Below are 16,280 nucleotides of genomic sequence, written 5' to 3'. Positions count from 1 at the left end.
ATTTTAAATACTCTTCTCATCTCCCTTTTCTTTAACTTATTGCTGTATCAATTTTGTGCATATTTAGGGTGACCACCTGCCCTTATTTATCAGCAGAAGTCCCATACTATGCCTGTTTGTCCAGCATCTTTGTTAATGATGCCCTCCACATCCTTTCCATCTCAAAGGTCTCTCTGAATCATAAATGCTATGGTCATCCTATGGGTACTCATCTTCCTAGGAAGCTAAAAGTTACTTTAGATCATCAAATCCTTTATGCTGAGTCTATCAACATATACATACAAACATGCACATACACAGATACATCTAAAGAAGCATTCTAACACCCAATTTTGTAGCCATTGTCACGATGAGGCTACAGGTTAGAGGTCAGAGGTTTTAAAAAATTAAAATAAAATCTCTGTCTGTTTTAAAATTACCTGAAGTTTTATAATCAGAAAAATTAAAATTTTCAAGTTGGTGCATACTGATTGTGTATACACAACTAGCTAACATATAAGTTCAAGTGTAGTTGAAATCATTCTGATATATAATTGTATTATCTTGGTAACCCTTATCAACTATCTGAAATTTTAACTTGCATCCTGTTCACCAAAAATTATGTCAACTGAATTAAAAATGAGATGCATTGGCCTGAGGCTTTCAGGAATTCTTCCCTGAATACTGAGTGTCTGTTAATAGTTTGAACATAACAATATCTAATGGTTTTTAAAATATTATCAAAACCAGGGTCATAAAGAAGGTGCAACATTCAAAATCTATCTGACAACCAGCATAACTTTTTTTTTTCCCTAATGGCCTATATGAAGAGACTTTTATGATATAGTAAAAAAGTTTATATATTTTGGAGTGGAACAGAATTTCAGCTTTACTACTTTATATATGACCTTAAGCCTGTTATTTAATCTTTCTGAGCACTGTCTTTTTCTTCCTGATTAAGTGAACTAGACCACGTAAAACACATAGAACGAACAATAATAGTTTTTATGATACATGTGGCATTTGCTATCACTGGAACAAAACGGATCTGTCAGTTTTATCAGGACTGTTAAAATTGGAGGAAAGTAATCAGTTAAGAGCCTATTAAGAGACATTGAAATCTTGAACTAAAGAAGTAGCCAGATTTAGAGAAAGGATGATTTAGAGAAGCATTTTAGAAAAATCATCACATGCAAGTACTGTGACTAATCAGGTTACAGCCATGGATGGGTAGCAGTATCATCAAACCAGATAGTTTGTTGAAGCCAAATTGATAGGAATTTATATTTTAAATGTGCATTTAAATATTTGGTGATAATCCTTAAAATACATCCACCACACAAAGAGAAATTATTATCTATGTGGCCTTTTACTTTATACTTATTTCTTGAAAACAAAAGAACCATTTACATTATGCTGTTTTCTCTAAGGTAATTTCTGAAAATAGACTAGAGTGAACTGGGATGATACAAGGCAGTTAGTTTTTGTTTCTCCAGTGTAAAAGGAAGAAACTGGCAACTAAAAGAAAGATATTTAGAAAAGCAAACAAAATTTCTTCTAATTAGTTTAGTGGGATATGTATCAGTTTCCTAGAGCCACCATAACGAAGTATCACCAAGTGGGAGTCATAAACAACAGAAATGCAATGCTTCACAGTCTGGAGGCTAGAAGTCTAAAAATCAAGGTGTTGGCAGAGGATTGCGTCCTCTGAAACTGACAGGGGATTCCTTCTTGCCTCCTTCCATACCTAGCTTCTTACGGTATTACTGCAGTCTTTAGTTTTCTTTGGTTTGTTGGTACATCCCACAGATCCTCCGTCTTTGCATGTCGTTCCCCTTTATGCCTTTACACCATCTTCTCTGTGTCTGTTTCTGTGTCCAAATTTCCCCATTAAGGACATTTTGGATTAGGTCATGTGGGATTAGGACCTGCCCTAATGACCTTATTGCAACTTGACTGCATCTGTAAAAACCTTATTTCCAAATAATGTCATATTCTAAGATATCTTTCTTAAGTGGGGGCACAGTTCAACCCATAATGGGATATATAAAAGAATTTCTTATTTGTGATGACAAATATCAAACAGTAAAGAGAAAAGCAATATTTTGAAGTTACGGAACTAGGGTACAACTCTTCAGCTAGAGGGTTTTTGACATAGTTTTCAGAAAGACTGATTCCTTTCTTTGAAGACTTAAGGAGTAAATGAGGGAAAGGACTAGAGAGTCTAACAGCCAAGAATTAATTTGAAAGTACTGAATTCTATTACATGCTGGTTTCTTTCCCCAAGGCTACTCATATATATATATATGATATGCATGTCCTATGTATAATATTAAATATATGTTTTTAAAATATTTAAGTTTTTAGAAGTTTAAATGTTATTTTAAATTGAAATTCAGTTAAAGTAGGTGTTTACAGACTCTATCACCAACTATGTATTATAATAGAAATTAAAATCTTGACTGAATTTGGGGGACTCTACCCCTTACATTTTTTTTTATTTTGACCAAGTTGATAACCTTTCTGAGCTTTGACCAAGTTGATAACCTTTCTGAGCTTTGATTTTCTTTACTTGAAAAATAAAATGGTTAAAAGTTAGATGATAGTCAATCTGATTTTCTGCTTGCTTATATAACATATATTTAGCAGATTAAATGAATCAAGTTAAATGTATTTAAGGTCCATGGTTACTGATTTGAATGTTTAGCTGAATTACAGACAACATTTTTCCAGGTAATGATGCAAGTAAGATTGGCCAAGCCTTGGTATTTCACTGGTGAGTTATTTGGATGTAGTCTACATCTATTTTAATTCTTACCATTAGTAAATTTCATCTATCCACATTTGATTAATATGTCTCTTATATTTGGAGAGGTAGCTATGCAAACAGTAGCAGGCAGGTTCACCAAAGACAAGGCTAATGTCCAGCTCTTGAAACAAGTAACAGCAGAACTATGATGTCATGTCTCATACAGACAAATGAAATAACCTTCCTTTAACTTCAGGTGCCCCCAGACCCATTAAGTTAATTTTTCATCTTTGTCCATTACTTAAATGCAACAAATAGAATACCCACCACAATAGAGATCTTAGCAGCAGTGACAACAATAACACAAATCCCTGAAATTAAGAAGACAGTTTCCCTCTCCAGTATATTTTACTTTCATAGAAAAACAGTTGTGAATATTATACAGTATGGATTCTTGTGTTATTATACTATGTTTAAGTTAGTTTGTATGTTTTATACATATATATATATATATACAATAGCATATAGTACATAGAAAAGAGAGAGAAAAGGGAAGGAAGGAAGGGAGGGAGGGAGGGAAGGGAAAGAAAGAAAGGAAAAAAAAAAGAAAGAACCTACTATATTATATCATAAAGCTGTGGCTATAATCAAATGCAAGATCGGCCAGGATTTACTGTTTAATATGGATGAGTCAGCTAACCTCTCTGCCCCTTAGTCTTCTAATCTCTACACGGAAGGAAGGAGGAGACAAGAGGAGCTATTTAGATCTCCCTGATTTCTGTGTCTCAAGAGTTCAGGTGTATCACCTCATCAGTGAAGTGCAATTACCTTTTAGATGTGTTTAATCATCATGCCAACTTGCTTGGACTATTTTGAAACAGATTTCCCTTAGAATTCCCTCTTGTCTTGAGATTCATGTCGAAGTCATTTTGTGGGTCATTTTACAGTCAGGGATTATGCTTAAATTTTTCCTTGAAATGAGATCAGCATGTCTACATTTTTTTTTCATCAGCACTCTTTTTATAGTTGTAGGAATTTTAAAGAGATCTTCTGAGAAAAAATAGACTTACTATCTCATTTCTATTATTAAATGGCTTTTAAAAGGCTATGAGGCAGCCCTACTATTAGATTTCAAACCAACCTTGTATCTTTAGTTTGACAAGACTCAACGATTTGAACTCCACTTTCCTCATATGGTGTATATGATGAAATTTTCACAAAGCCAAGGAATTGTTGAAGCATAAAATATCAAAGAAAGAAGAGAGGCATATTATATTTTTTTTAAAAAAAGAGAAAAAGACTTTACACTTATTTTGCTTGACTTTTCTTTAAAATAAAATGCCCACTTAGATTTTTATAATTGAGTACCAAAAATCTGAAAGTTAAGGGCTATTCATGTCACAAAGATACATAATTTAAACAGCAGGATAAAATGAGGAAATTTTAAAGTGAGACAAATATCACTGATCAGATTGTTGTCTTAGAATTTTAATTTTTTATTGATTTTTTTTTGTATATCTGACTTCTTCTAGAGGAAAACAGTCAATTACAGTTAATTCTAACTAAATTTTAAGGAGTACGACTGCTGTAGCCAAGAATGAGTATGGTATGGTAAGTGTATACCATTCTTCATTAACTAAACTAAGAGGCCAAAAAATAATTCCCTTGGTGTACATAGATCTATCTACTATTTATGTAGTAATTGCAAGTGAAATTCAAGAATGAAGGGACCAAAAGAGATAAACCTAGCTGTTCCAGTACTGTGGTATTGGTAACTGATAATTATCAAATAACAGTTGCAAACTTTTAAGACTCCCTGGAGTCTTGTGATTTTTGTGATTTCCATAAAGAATGCTGATACTTAAAAATATTAGTGATCAATGTTAATTGTGACAGAAACTGTCTCAATTAAAATTAGGTATTATACAGCTGTACACAGTATGTTCTTATTTCAGATTATATGATAAACCAAAAATACCTAATAGCTGAAGAACAAAGCTGTTTTCTTTTGCTTAAAATCATATAAATTCTGAGAACAGAGTTCAGCAGCTACTTTCTAATTGTTTTCTTCAGAACCACTCTTTAGTTATTTATGATTGTGGGGAGGGGATTTCCCCCACCCTCATTTGTGCAACTCTCCAGAGCCACAAACTAGGTGTCCTACAATTCAACTCAATTCTGACATTATTTTCCCAGAGACAGCATCAGATTCCTCAGCCCCACAAGACTGCCCTCTACTTCAGATGCCAATTGAAATTCCAGGTAGTTACCCATACTTCTGACCAACTGGCTATAAATCAGGGGTTCCCACAACCCCTTCCTTGGATTTGATTAATTCGCTAGAGAGACTCACAAAACTCAGAAAAAACATTTTACTTGCTAGATTACTGTTTATTATAAAAGGAGAGAACTTAGGAAGAGTCAGGTGCAACAGATGCATAGGGCAAGGTATGGCGAAAGGACGTGGAGCTTTCATGCTCTCTGAGTTCCCCCAGCACCTCCACGTGTTCACCAGCCTGGAAGCTTTCCAAACCCTGTCCTCTTGGGTTTTTATGGAGGTTTCATTACACAGGCAATATTGATAAAATAATTGGCCATTGGGATTGAACTCACCTTCAGCCCCTCTTCCGTAGGGGAGTCAAGGGAGAAAGGACTGAAAGTTTCAACCCTCTAATCTCATGGTTGGTTTCACTGGCCACCAGCCCCCATCCTTAGGTGCAGTCCAAAAGTCACCTCATTAACCTAACAGAAGACACCTTTGTGGCTCTCAACACTTAGGAAATTCCCAGGGTTTGGGGAACTCTGTGCCAGAAAAGGGGATGAAGACCAAATATTTATTTCATATTATAAATCACAGTATCACAGTAATCACTGTTTAAAAGTTAATACCTCAGAGCAACTCTTTGAAACTCAAATGTGCAAATACTATATAAGCCTAATCTCTTTGAACCTCTGTAAAATGTGGACATAAAGATCCCAGCTTTTTGAGAAATGGTTCTAATCAAGATGGGTAAAATCAAAAGGCAACAGAGAAAAGTGAGAGAGGCAAAAGAGAGACCTTATTTACTCTTTCAGTATCCAGACAGAAACTGTAGTGTCCCTGCAGAGAAGACCTCTTGATTCTAATGGGATATTATGGTTGGCTTGGGAAATGGGAGACATGGCTTCTGGAATATAGATAAGATGCTGCACTTCTAGCTCTGCTGAACCACAGTAGTACTATTTTCTACTTGCTTATTTGAAATGCATTCTATGAAGTCCAAAAGTGAAGAATATTTGGGGAATGCTTCTATATTTACTTCTTGGTACCTGCACCTTGGCTCCCTTTCTATTCTTATTTTTTTCAAATCGTGATTGTTGTGCTACTAATTATTGTGTAAGTTTTCCATAGAATTTCATATTTCCAACCTGCTTTTATTAACTTACTTTTGTTATCTTGTTTAAAATGATAATTAATGGTAAAGATAATTATAAAAATGATAATTTACTGAAAAGATTCGGAAAGAAAGGACCTGGCCTATGTAAACTTTGGAAAGGACTAGATATTGTAATGCTAAATTAAAAAACACTACAAACACTGTACATTCGTTAGTAATTTTTTTTTCTTACAGAGGTAGGGTTAACAATTCTGAAGCTGTTTTATTTTTCACTAGGATTGACCATGTATTTAAATATGTGGATAGGGAGAGTCAAGTTTCTCAATGTCAGGGAGAGAAGGTAGAAATAAGGAAGGAAGGCTAGAAGGAATCTTGTGAGGCTGAATTGAAGTCAGAGGTAACAGCATTGACTCATGGTTTTTGTTGTTGTTGTTAGTACAGTATAGATAGAGCAGTGGCTAGATGGATAAATATAGATGTGTGTGCACAAGTTAGTACACATACGTATATTTTCTAGCTCTAGCTACTGAAAGGGATTGAAAGCAGTAGCAATGAGTGTAATTGCTCATAGTAATTAATTTCTGAACACCATTCTCCAATAAAAAGAACTAGGGTTCCTTGGAAAGCTGGTTGATTCCAAGGCTGCGGCAGGGAAAATATGAGTCTGGAGTATCTTGTGGCTCTAGAAAGTAAGGAAGTGTCCAAAAACCAAAAAGCAAAATAAAATAAAATAAGACAAAACAAAAAACAGAAGGGGCAAAAAAAGTGATACAGGAGCCATTCCAAAGGGGCTCCCAGTGGACAAAGCTGGAACAATTTAAACATAAAGCTAGGGTTGGATTATGAATCAAAGAACAAAATACTCATATTGATGTTAATAAATAACTGAATAAACACATGAAGGAAGAAGAAGGGTCATCTATTCCTTCCAGAAGAATTCCAATGAATAAATTTGGCAAGAATGAGGGAAATGGAAAATTACCATTTGAACAGTAGTAATTGCCACAGGCAAGGTTCATCAGTGGATGCTAAAAGTAATGGGTACCAGTTTAAACAGAAACAGGAGACTTGCATAATCTTAAAGTGTGTCCCTTCAAATACCTAGTAGCTCTACAGTGAAGAATCAACTCTAGGCAGTGGCCGATATCACCTTGACCAATGAATCGCAGTTAACATCAAGTAATACAGATTAACTTAACATACTTTCTGATACCATGCACTGACCATTTTAGATACCTCATATAAGTGCAGTCATGCAGTATTTGTCTTTCTGTACCTGGCTTATTTCTCTTAGCATAATATCCTCAAGGTTTATATATGCTGTCACATATTGCAGAATTTCCTTCCTTTTTAAGGCTGAATAGTATTCCATTGTATGTATACAGCACATTTCCTTTATCCATTCATCTGCCGATGGACATTTAGGCTGTTTCCATGTCTTGGCTATTATAATTAGTGCTGCAATGAACACAGGAGTGCTAATATCTCTTCAAGATCTTGATTTCAATTCTTTTGTATAAACACCCAGAAGTGGGGCTGCTGGATCATATAACAGTTGTATTTTTAATGTTTTGAGGAACCTCCATACTGTTTTCCATAACAGCTGCATCATTTTGCATCCCACCAACAACAGTGTGCAAGGGTTCCAATTTCTCCACATCATGGCCAACACTTGTCTTTTTTTTCTTTTTTTTTGATAAGAGCTATTTTATAAATGTGAGGTGATATGTCATTGTGGTTTTGATTTGTGTTTTCCTGATGATTAATGACATTTACCATTTTTTCATTTACCTGTTCGCCATTTTTATGTCTTCTTGGCAAAATGTCTATTCAAGTCATTAGCCCATTTTATAAGCAGGTTATTAATTTTTTTTACTATTGAGTTGTGGGAGTTCCTTACATATTTTGGAAATTAATCTCATCAGATATATGATTCGAAAATATTTTCTCCTAATTCTGTGTATTTCCATTTCACTCTACTGATTGTTTCCTTGGCCATGCAGAAGCTTTTTAGTTTGATGTTGTCCCACTTGTTTATTTCTGTTTTCATTGCTTGTGCTTTTTGTGTCATTTCTATGAAATCATTGTTAAGACCAATTTCATGAAACCTTTTCCCTATGTTCTTTCCCTAGGACTTTTACAGCTTAACGTCTTATGTTTAAATCTTCAATCCTTTTTGAGTTGATTCTTTTGTGCTTGCTATAAGGGTCTAATTTCATTCTTTTGCATGTGATAATCATAAGCTCTCTGTTATTCTACAGAATGTGATTCATGAATGGATATATATTCATTCCCATACCCTGGAGAATATATATACATATATTCCAGATTCTAATATATGTGTTTCTGGATAGTGTATCTAAAATTTTTATTCTTCAGCTAAGAATAGTAATTCCATGTATGATCTGAGGACAAACATGACAAACTGAATTTTCCCTCAAAATATTAGTTTATCTATTCGTTGACATTTATTGAGCACTTAAAACATGCATCATGCTGAGACATTTGAATGTTCTTCTATTTATATCTGAAAGATACGTGGAGGGGTATAAGTCTCAAAGCCTGTGTTTTGGACAGAGTGATTGAATGGCCACCCATATAGAGAAGCAATCCACTGCATTGTGAATGCATAGAGGCTAGGACTGAAGAGGCAGTAGGAATCTTGACAAGACATGAGGAAGATCAAAATTAAGGTAAAGGGCTTCCCTGGTGGCTCAGTGGTTGAGAGTCCACCTGCCGATGCAGGGGACACCGGTTCGTGCCCTGGTCCGGGAAGATCCCACATGCCGCGGAGTGGCTGGGCCCGTGAGCCATGGCCGCTGAACCTGCGCGTCTGGAGCCTGTGCTCTGCAACGGGAGAGGCCACAACAGTGAGAGGCCCACATACCGCAAAAAAAAAAAAAAAATTAAGGTAAAGATGTTTACCATGTATAAGAGAGAATAAAATTTTGGTAGCAGAGTTGTTAGAACTGATCAGATATAATGCTGAGGGAAAGAGAGAAATTGGAAATGATCTTCAGGTCTTGAGGACTTTACTGGAAGACTTAAAAGAATAAAGTGTCTACATGGGTCACAGGGAACCGGTGAAGAAGAGCAGGAAAAGTCAGAACAATAGAATATTATCCAGCCATAAAAAGAATGAAATAATGCCATTTGCAGCAATATAGACAGACCTAGAGATTATCATACTAAGTGAACTAAGCCAGACAGAGAAAGACAAATGGTTTTGCAAATTTTGCATAATCAAGTCATTTTAATCTCCATCAATTAAGACTGCTTTCTCCGCTCTTTCCACTTCCCTCATCCTTCCCCTCTTGCTGGGTGGTGTTGGAGAGGCTACAAGTTTTTTTGGATCCAGTGAAAGTCCATAGACAACTTTTTTTGAAAATTGAGTTAGGAATGCATTTAATTTGGGCTTGGTGGGACATGTGGATACAGTTTATAGTCACTCTGGTATATTGTTGGTATTGCTGGTCACCCAGGTTTTAGCAGAAATGCAATGTATTTCATTACAACATCATGTTGATTTTTTTTTTGTATTTAGTTTAGATTACCACAGGAACTGATCTTATTCAGAAGACTGAGCCTCAGAATCACTTTCCTTTTCAGACTGAAAAGTTTATTTTTATGGAGAAATAAGCAAAAGTTAAAATATCAGCTTTCTTTGCTTAATTGGTAGGATTACTTCCTATAGGGAAAATAATCATAGACAATACTTACTGAATGCTAACCTCTTTTTACTACTTTGCACTCCATTTTCTAGCTGAGGAGCTGAGACATAGAAAGGGTTAGTAGTCTTCCCAATGCTGCACAACTTATACATGGCAGAGCTGGGATCCAGAGCCAGGGACTCAGGGTCCAGTCAATAACTTAAATCACTGGTTCTCCATCCCTGGGTTAGAAGTTAGAAGGCCCTGGGTATAATGTCTTTGGGACTTCAGACAAAGCAGGTAACTTCTCAAGATCCTCAGGTTTCTCAGATAAATGCAGGTAGACAAGTCTTTAGCTGGCCCCTTTTGGGGGATCTCATGACTGTTCAAAAAAGCTGTGACCCCTTTCCATGAAGTAGAACAGATGCACCAATACAATTCACCATCCATCCCTGGGCATCTTAAAACCCTCTTCTTAACCTAGGCTAAAATCCCCTGGACTAGAAATCTGAAAATTTCACACTAGTCTAATGTGTTGCTATTTTAGGAAAAGATGACTTCTAGTTGATTAGTGACTTTTTAAAAGAACAAGAGCTCACCACTCCAACAATCCATTAAGTGATTGTTCAGTATCTTTACTAACCATTTGGTTTGGGTTGTATTTCTGTTTTTTTGTGACCTTGAGTTCTCTGAGTGCAGCTGAAGTCTTTTCAATTTAAAACATATTTTATTAAAAAAAAGAAAGAAGGGCTTCCCTGGTGGCGCAGTGGTTGAGGGTCCGCCTGCCGATGTGGGGGACGTGGGTTCGTGCCCCGGTCCGGGAGGATCCCACGTGCCGCGAGGCGGCTGGGCCCGTGAGCCATGGCCGCTGAGCCTGTGCATCCGGAGCCTGCGCGTCCGGAGCCTGTGCTCCGCAGCGGTGAGGCCCGCGTACAGCAAAAAAAAAAAACTATTTCAGGTGCATTTGGATTGAACCACTGTGAAGAAGTTATGGTGTTTACTTGAAGCTAATAAAATAATTTATGTTTTCCCTGTAAATGAGATCAGAAAAACAGCCAAGGTGTCAATACCAAAATCAATTTGAAAAGGATCTACTATGAAATTAGGTTTCTCAAATAAAATGTAGTTTAACAAGAGGACATTCACTTTTTCTTCTTTCTTATGGGGGTACTTTTCATTAGAATGTAAAAATGATGGCATGTCTTGAAGTGGTAAATTTAATATGTATCAAACTTGATGGCTTCGAAGATCAAAGGATTGAGTTTCAATTTAAATGTATGGATTTTTTATTTAAAAAAACAAAGTATCTCACTGGAAAATAGATCAAGAGACATTTTGTGTATTCTTTCTATGTCACCTAAGGAAATTGCAAAATTCAATTGCGTGCATTCAAAATTGTGTAAGATTTAGTATATACAGGCAGGAAACTACTATGTATAGATTTTTAAAATGCACTATTACTGTTCTGCCCTTGAGTCAAAATGCATTAATATTTTGGTTCTTTTCTCGGCAACTTTTGGTTGAAAGATTGTTCATTATTGTTGAATTTCAATATGATTGCAAATTAAATGATGCAAAACTCAATAAAGTAAAATACACAAAAGACCAATTAACATGTTACCTCAGTAAGTATATAGAATGAGATAACATACTGTTCTACACAGTACCATATAATTAAGATGTAGTCACAAATCAAGGAAATATTATAACTTCTTTAGGTGCACAGGTGGCTTTTAGAAAGATTGATTAGCTCCTCTTTGCCCCCTTGAGATGTGAGTTCATTTTTATTCCTGCAAAATCAAACAGAATAATTTCTCAAACTTCCCACAGTGGGTAGGCTTCAATGCAAACAGCATGTTGTAGATAAATGTTTGCAAAGTGTTCATCTCCTTGTCCATTCCTGTTCCAGATGCTCTCTACGATGTCATCACTGTGGGAGCCCCAGCTGCGCATTTTCAGGGATTTAAGAATGGTGGTCTTCGGAAACTACTCCATAGATTTGAAACGGAAAGAAGAAAGTAAGTGATGACAGGATGCATTAATGATATTTACCTTCTCTTTGGGGAAGTTCGTATACCAGGTTAGGATAAAGAAGCTTGGTCCATCACAATGAATAGTTCTTGACATCTCCAGCCTATTCAGGAAGAAAGCATTAAAAATAAGTTAGAATTGTGTAACTGATATACTGTTACATAAACGTATAAACTAGCAATGCATATATATATATTTTTTATGTCTTTCTTGTTTTAAAGAAATTGTCTATGTGCTGATACAATATTATTAACTCAGCTACCTCCTTATTAAGATTTCTCTAGTTTTTTGTTTTTAGTTTTGGTTTTGGTTTTTTGGTGGGCAGGGTATATAGTTCTATGAGGTTGTATCACAGGTGTAGATTAGAGTAAGCATCACCATAATCATCATAAATAACTGTCCCATTACACATAGAAACTCCCTCAGGTTATCCTTTAATCGTCACATCCTTCCCCCAGACCCTTTGGCTGCAGAAAGTGGTTCTTTTGCCTTATTATTTCAACAGGGAGTGGACGTCAGAGTTCCAGTGAGGGACTCTGAGGGGAGAGGCACCTTCTTTGTAATTCATGGAGGTTGGAAATCAGTTCAGTGACAGACCGCATGGGGAAAGGGATGCCGTCCCTTTACTGAAATGAGAATAAGAGTGGAATACAGGCTCAACCTTGGCTGCACGTTAGAATCACCTTTGGAGCTTTAAAATATTTTATCTATGCCAGGATATCACCCCAGACATATAAAGTCAGTTCTGGGAATGGAGCCCAGGCATTGGTAAGTTTTAAAAGCTTCCCAGGTGAGACTGATGTGTGGCCAGGGTTGAGAACCACTGATACAGATGTAAGTGAATAATGCTGGGAGAAGACAGGTGAAGGGTGTGGAGAATGGAAACAGGAATAGTGACACAGATGAATTAAACTTGAAAAATGTATAGAACATCAATTAGTATCTATCAGGAGGAAAGAAAATCTACATTAAGGAATATTTGTTGCAATACAGAAGAAAAGCATTACATCTTGTTTATTGGAAATTTTTCTTTAAAGAATCCCCAACTAATTAAATTGTTACAAAATGGAACCAAAGATGGGGATAAAGCTGTAAGAGTTTTGATGTGAGAAAACTTGGGCCTGAGTAATCGTGGATGAATAAAACCGAGCATATTATAGAGCTTTTCATGCTTTAGACATGAGACTTTTCTAGGAGAACCAAAACCCTAATTACTCATACATTATTTGGGGGTTTTTTTGTTTGTTTTTTAAAATTTTTTAAGCTTTTTTTGTTGTAGTAAAATATATGTAACATATAAATTTACCATTTTAATCATTTAAAAATTTTTTATTGGAGTATAGTTGATTTACAATGTTGTATTAGTTTCAGGTGTACAGCAAAGTGATTCAGTTTTACACATATATATATATAAATATATATACGTTTTCCCATGTATTCACTTGTTCATCAAACACTTATGTGTTTCTGGATTTGGTGATTTACCTAGGCACTATTTGAAAGCTTGTGGACTCCTCCCTCAAAGTATGAATCAATTCTTTACTTCCAGTATTTCGTAAAAGAAAGGGAAAATCTACCACAACAACACATACTTTGCAGGCTTTGATCATTTGTGATTTCAGCAGGAACCTCAGATTAAGCCAGAACTTTCGCTGAGTAAGATTATGACCTGACAGCACAGCCCTTTCACTGAGATAGAGAGGCACCTCATGAAAACCAAGAGTCTTTGTAAAGAAGAAAAGCCAATGAGGGGCAGTGTTCACTCCTGGAGAATATTAATTCCTTATGATCTACCTGTTCATTAGGGACAAACTCAGAGCTGACTCCCTGCAAGAGATCCTAATGTCAAATGCCTGCCTTGAGTATCTACCATGGTTTTCCCTCCATACCTCCCACCCACTCTATCTGGTCCCATAATCAAGATTGACTACCCCAAAATTTCAAATGGAAAAGAGAAAAAAATCATTTGGAAAAATCATAAGGAAAAGAAACTAAAATTTACCAGTAGAAGTGTTATAGGTGGTCCTTGAGCTTACAACACTTGAGTCGTACTAGAATTTGGGGGAATTTTCCGAAGGAAAGGAAAGCAATACAAAGAGTTAAACAAACCAGCCTTACGTTTTATGAGATCAAGGGTTATACAGTCACAATGGTTATACAATTTCTAAGGAAAATTTTCCTTATTATTGTAAGGAGAAATATGAATAGAAGTTTCCCAATTCTCTATTATAAATAGGAAGTTTCTTGAGTAAAAGGAGAAATACCGCATCGGGGAAGGAAGTTCTCTGTAGCCTATAGTGTAGCAAGAATCCAATAAAACAGAAATGGGAGAACTGGATGCAAAATCATACCACTACCTCTGAAATATATTCATCAGACAGTATCACTAACCACTGCTTAATTGGGGGGGGGGCGGGGTTTAAAACATAAATTAACATTTTTCATTAGTGGTATAAAGCTGAGATATCTAAGCAAAATGGTCAGAGTTTTCCAACTCTTCTTTTTATGTACTTTCTCCAGTAACATATGAGCAGACTAGGCAGCAGTTACAAGTATATTTGTTTTCAAACCCTTCACTTTCATGCTTAAGACAAAGATTTTCATTTCTTTTATGAAAGGGAATGAGTGATTCAGATGTATTCATTGAAAGCAATAAGACTGCATCCATGATTTGATTTTTGAGAGCCAATTTTTTTCCCCTGCTTGGAGGTCTTTCCATGTCTCTATCTTGATCACTGGGTTTTTCTCAGAAATTTATCTTGTCACTCACTGGTAGAGCAGTTTAGAATCTGAGATCATAACTCTGTATAAATCCATGTCTCATGTCATATATCTTTTAAACAGAAATATTTTTTATCTTTTAGTGATATATATTTTTAATATATTGCTTTCTATTGACAGTTTTCAAATTTTGTAAATATGTTTATTGGCAAATGTAGAAAAGTCAAAAGTAGGAGGTTAAAATCACCCATAATCTCCTTCCTCAACAAGACAGTTACTGGGATCATATTGGTACAGTCTCTTCCAGTTTGTTTTTCCACATGTAATCTACATCTTATGTTTTTTTCTATTATAAATTAAAAAATTCAAAATGGCTTAAAATGACTAATTCTTCAAAGTATATAAATTGAGTGCTCTCCATTTAAAAATCCTTATGTGTTTTTGGTTTTTGGAAGTCATGCCCAATGCAACAAAGCTACTATATTTAATAATCAGTCTTACAAGTTATAGCTAAAACTCATCTCCTGTTCACTTTCAAATACTTCTTTCCTTTTTGGAAAAAAACACTTTATAGCACAAAAAAATAAAGATATTTTAAAAGTATAATAAAATCATACAGACGCTGTAGATATAAGAAGTGTGAATAAAAGCCCTGCTCATTCCTTTTTTTTTCTTTTGAACTGTGTCCAGTAGTTGACAACATATCATTTCCAAGGAGATAGCAATTTAATTTTTGTGTTGATTATAACTTGATTCATTGGAGGTATATTTTCTTCTTCCGGTGAGTCAGTTTCTCCTTGGCCACTCTTAGATTTCAGCTCGGTTCATGTTTGAGCAAATACAACACTAGGTCTGCCAAAACTGTGTACCAGGTTTTTCTCATCAATGTGCACTTTTCTCTGTGCAGCCCCCTGTGCACAACAACAAATTTTCAAGAATAGGTGGGTTTTAGCTCTTACAACATCTATAGCGTGGAGTCAGGAGAGAATAAAATACTTCAGTTAAATAGCCCTGCTGAGTCTCGGACATACTTTACAAACTAAATGATGACACTTGCAAAGCATTAAACTAAATGTAATATAAGGGAATGAAAGGATTCTCGCTAAGTTGCATATGATCCTAAATGAATTTGTAATGCAGAACTTCTCCTGCTTCATTCTCTTTTTAACTATACAAGAAACCAATATTTGCTTCTAGCACACAAATTCAAAGAATAAAGAAGCCCATAAAGTGAAAAGTCTGCCTTTTCCATTCTCCTTCCCCAGAGTAAACCAATCTGAACAGCTTAATGCATTTCCCTACGCAGTTTTTTCTAGCTATCCAACTCTTTGAGTTTTCAGTGATCAGGACTCTTTGTCGACACAAACTCAGGTCATGGGAATGTCATGTTCTTGACTTTCTTATAATTCAGTTTACTTTTTCTGGCCTCCATTCTGGGGCAAGGCAGAAACTCTCATCTCAGATAATTCATAGATTCTACACCTTGTATGGATTTGAATCCTGGTTTGGGCACTTACTGGCATTGTGACATTAGCCAAATTACCTCACCCCTCTGTACCGTAGTTTCCTCACTCGTGACACAGAAATAATATTGCTTTACCTCATAGGATTGTTCTGAAGATTTTATTACTTCATATACACCAAACATTTATAATGGTACCTGGTACATAAGGAGGGCTTAATAGATATTAGCTATTATTTATATAAAATATGTAAACAAGTATTTTTTTACTCAAAAAAATGTTCTGACAACCTTTAATTTCAATACATTTA

General features: G+C 35.6%; 1 protein-coding gene across 5 annotated transcripts in view; it reads left to right on the top strand.

Annotated features, from left to right (window-relative positions):
* INPP4B (inositol polyphosphate-4-phosphatase type II B) overlaps positions 1 to 16,280 on the top strand; it is a 728,360-nt gene that overhangs the window by 559,132 nt on the left and 152,948 nt on the right. For all 5 annotated transcript variants that reach the window (XM_060147684.1, XM_060147683.1, XM_060147686.1 and 2 more), the window contains one exon: positions 11,665 to 11,773. In XM_060147684.1, the coding sequence (XP_060003667.1) occupies positions 11,665 to 11,773 (109 nt within the window). The remainder of the gene's footprint in view (positions 1 to 11,664; positions 11,774 to 16,280) is intronic.

Source organism: Lagenorhynchus albirostris, chromosome 4 (genome assembly GCF_949774975.1).
Source record: "Lagenorhynchus albirostris chromosome 4, mLagAlb1.1, whole genome shotgun sequence".
Lineage (NCBI taxonomy): Eukaryota > Metazoa > Chordata > Mammalia > Artiodactyla > Delphinidae > Lagenorhynchus > Lagenorhynchus albirostris.
Note: the sequence above shows the minus strand (reverse complement) of the source record. Positions and strands in the feature narration are given on the sequence as shown.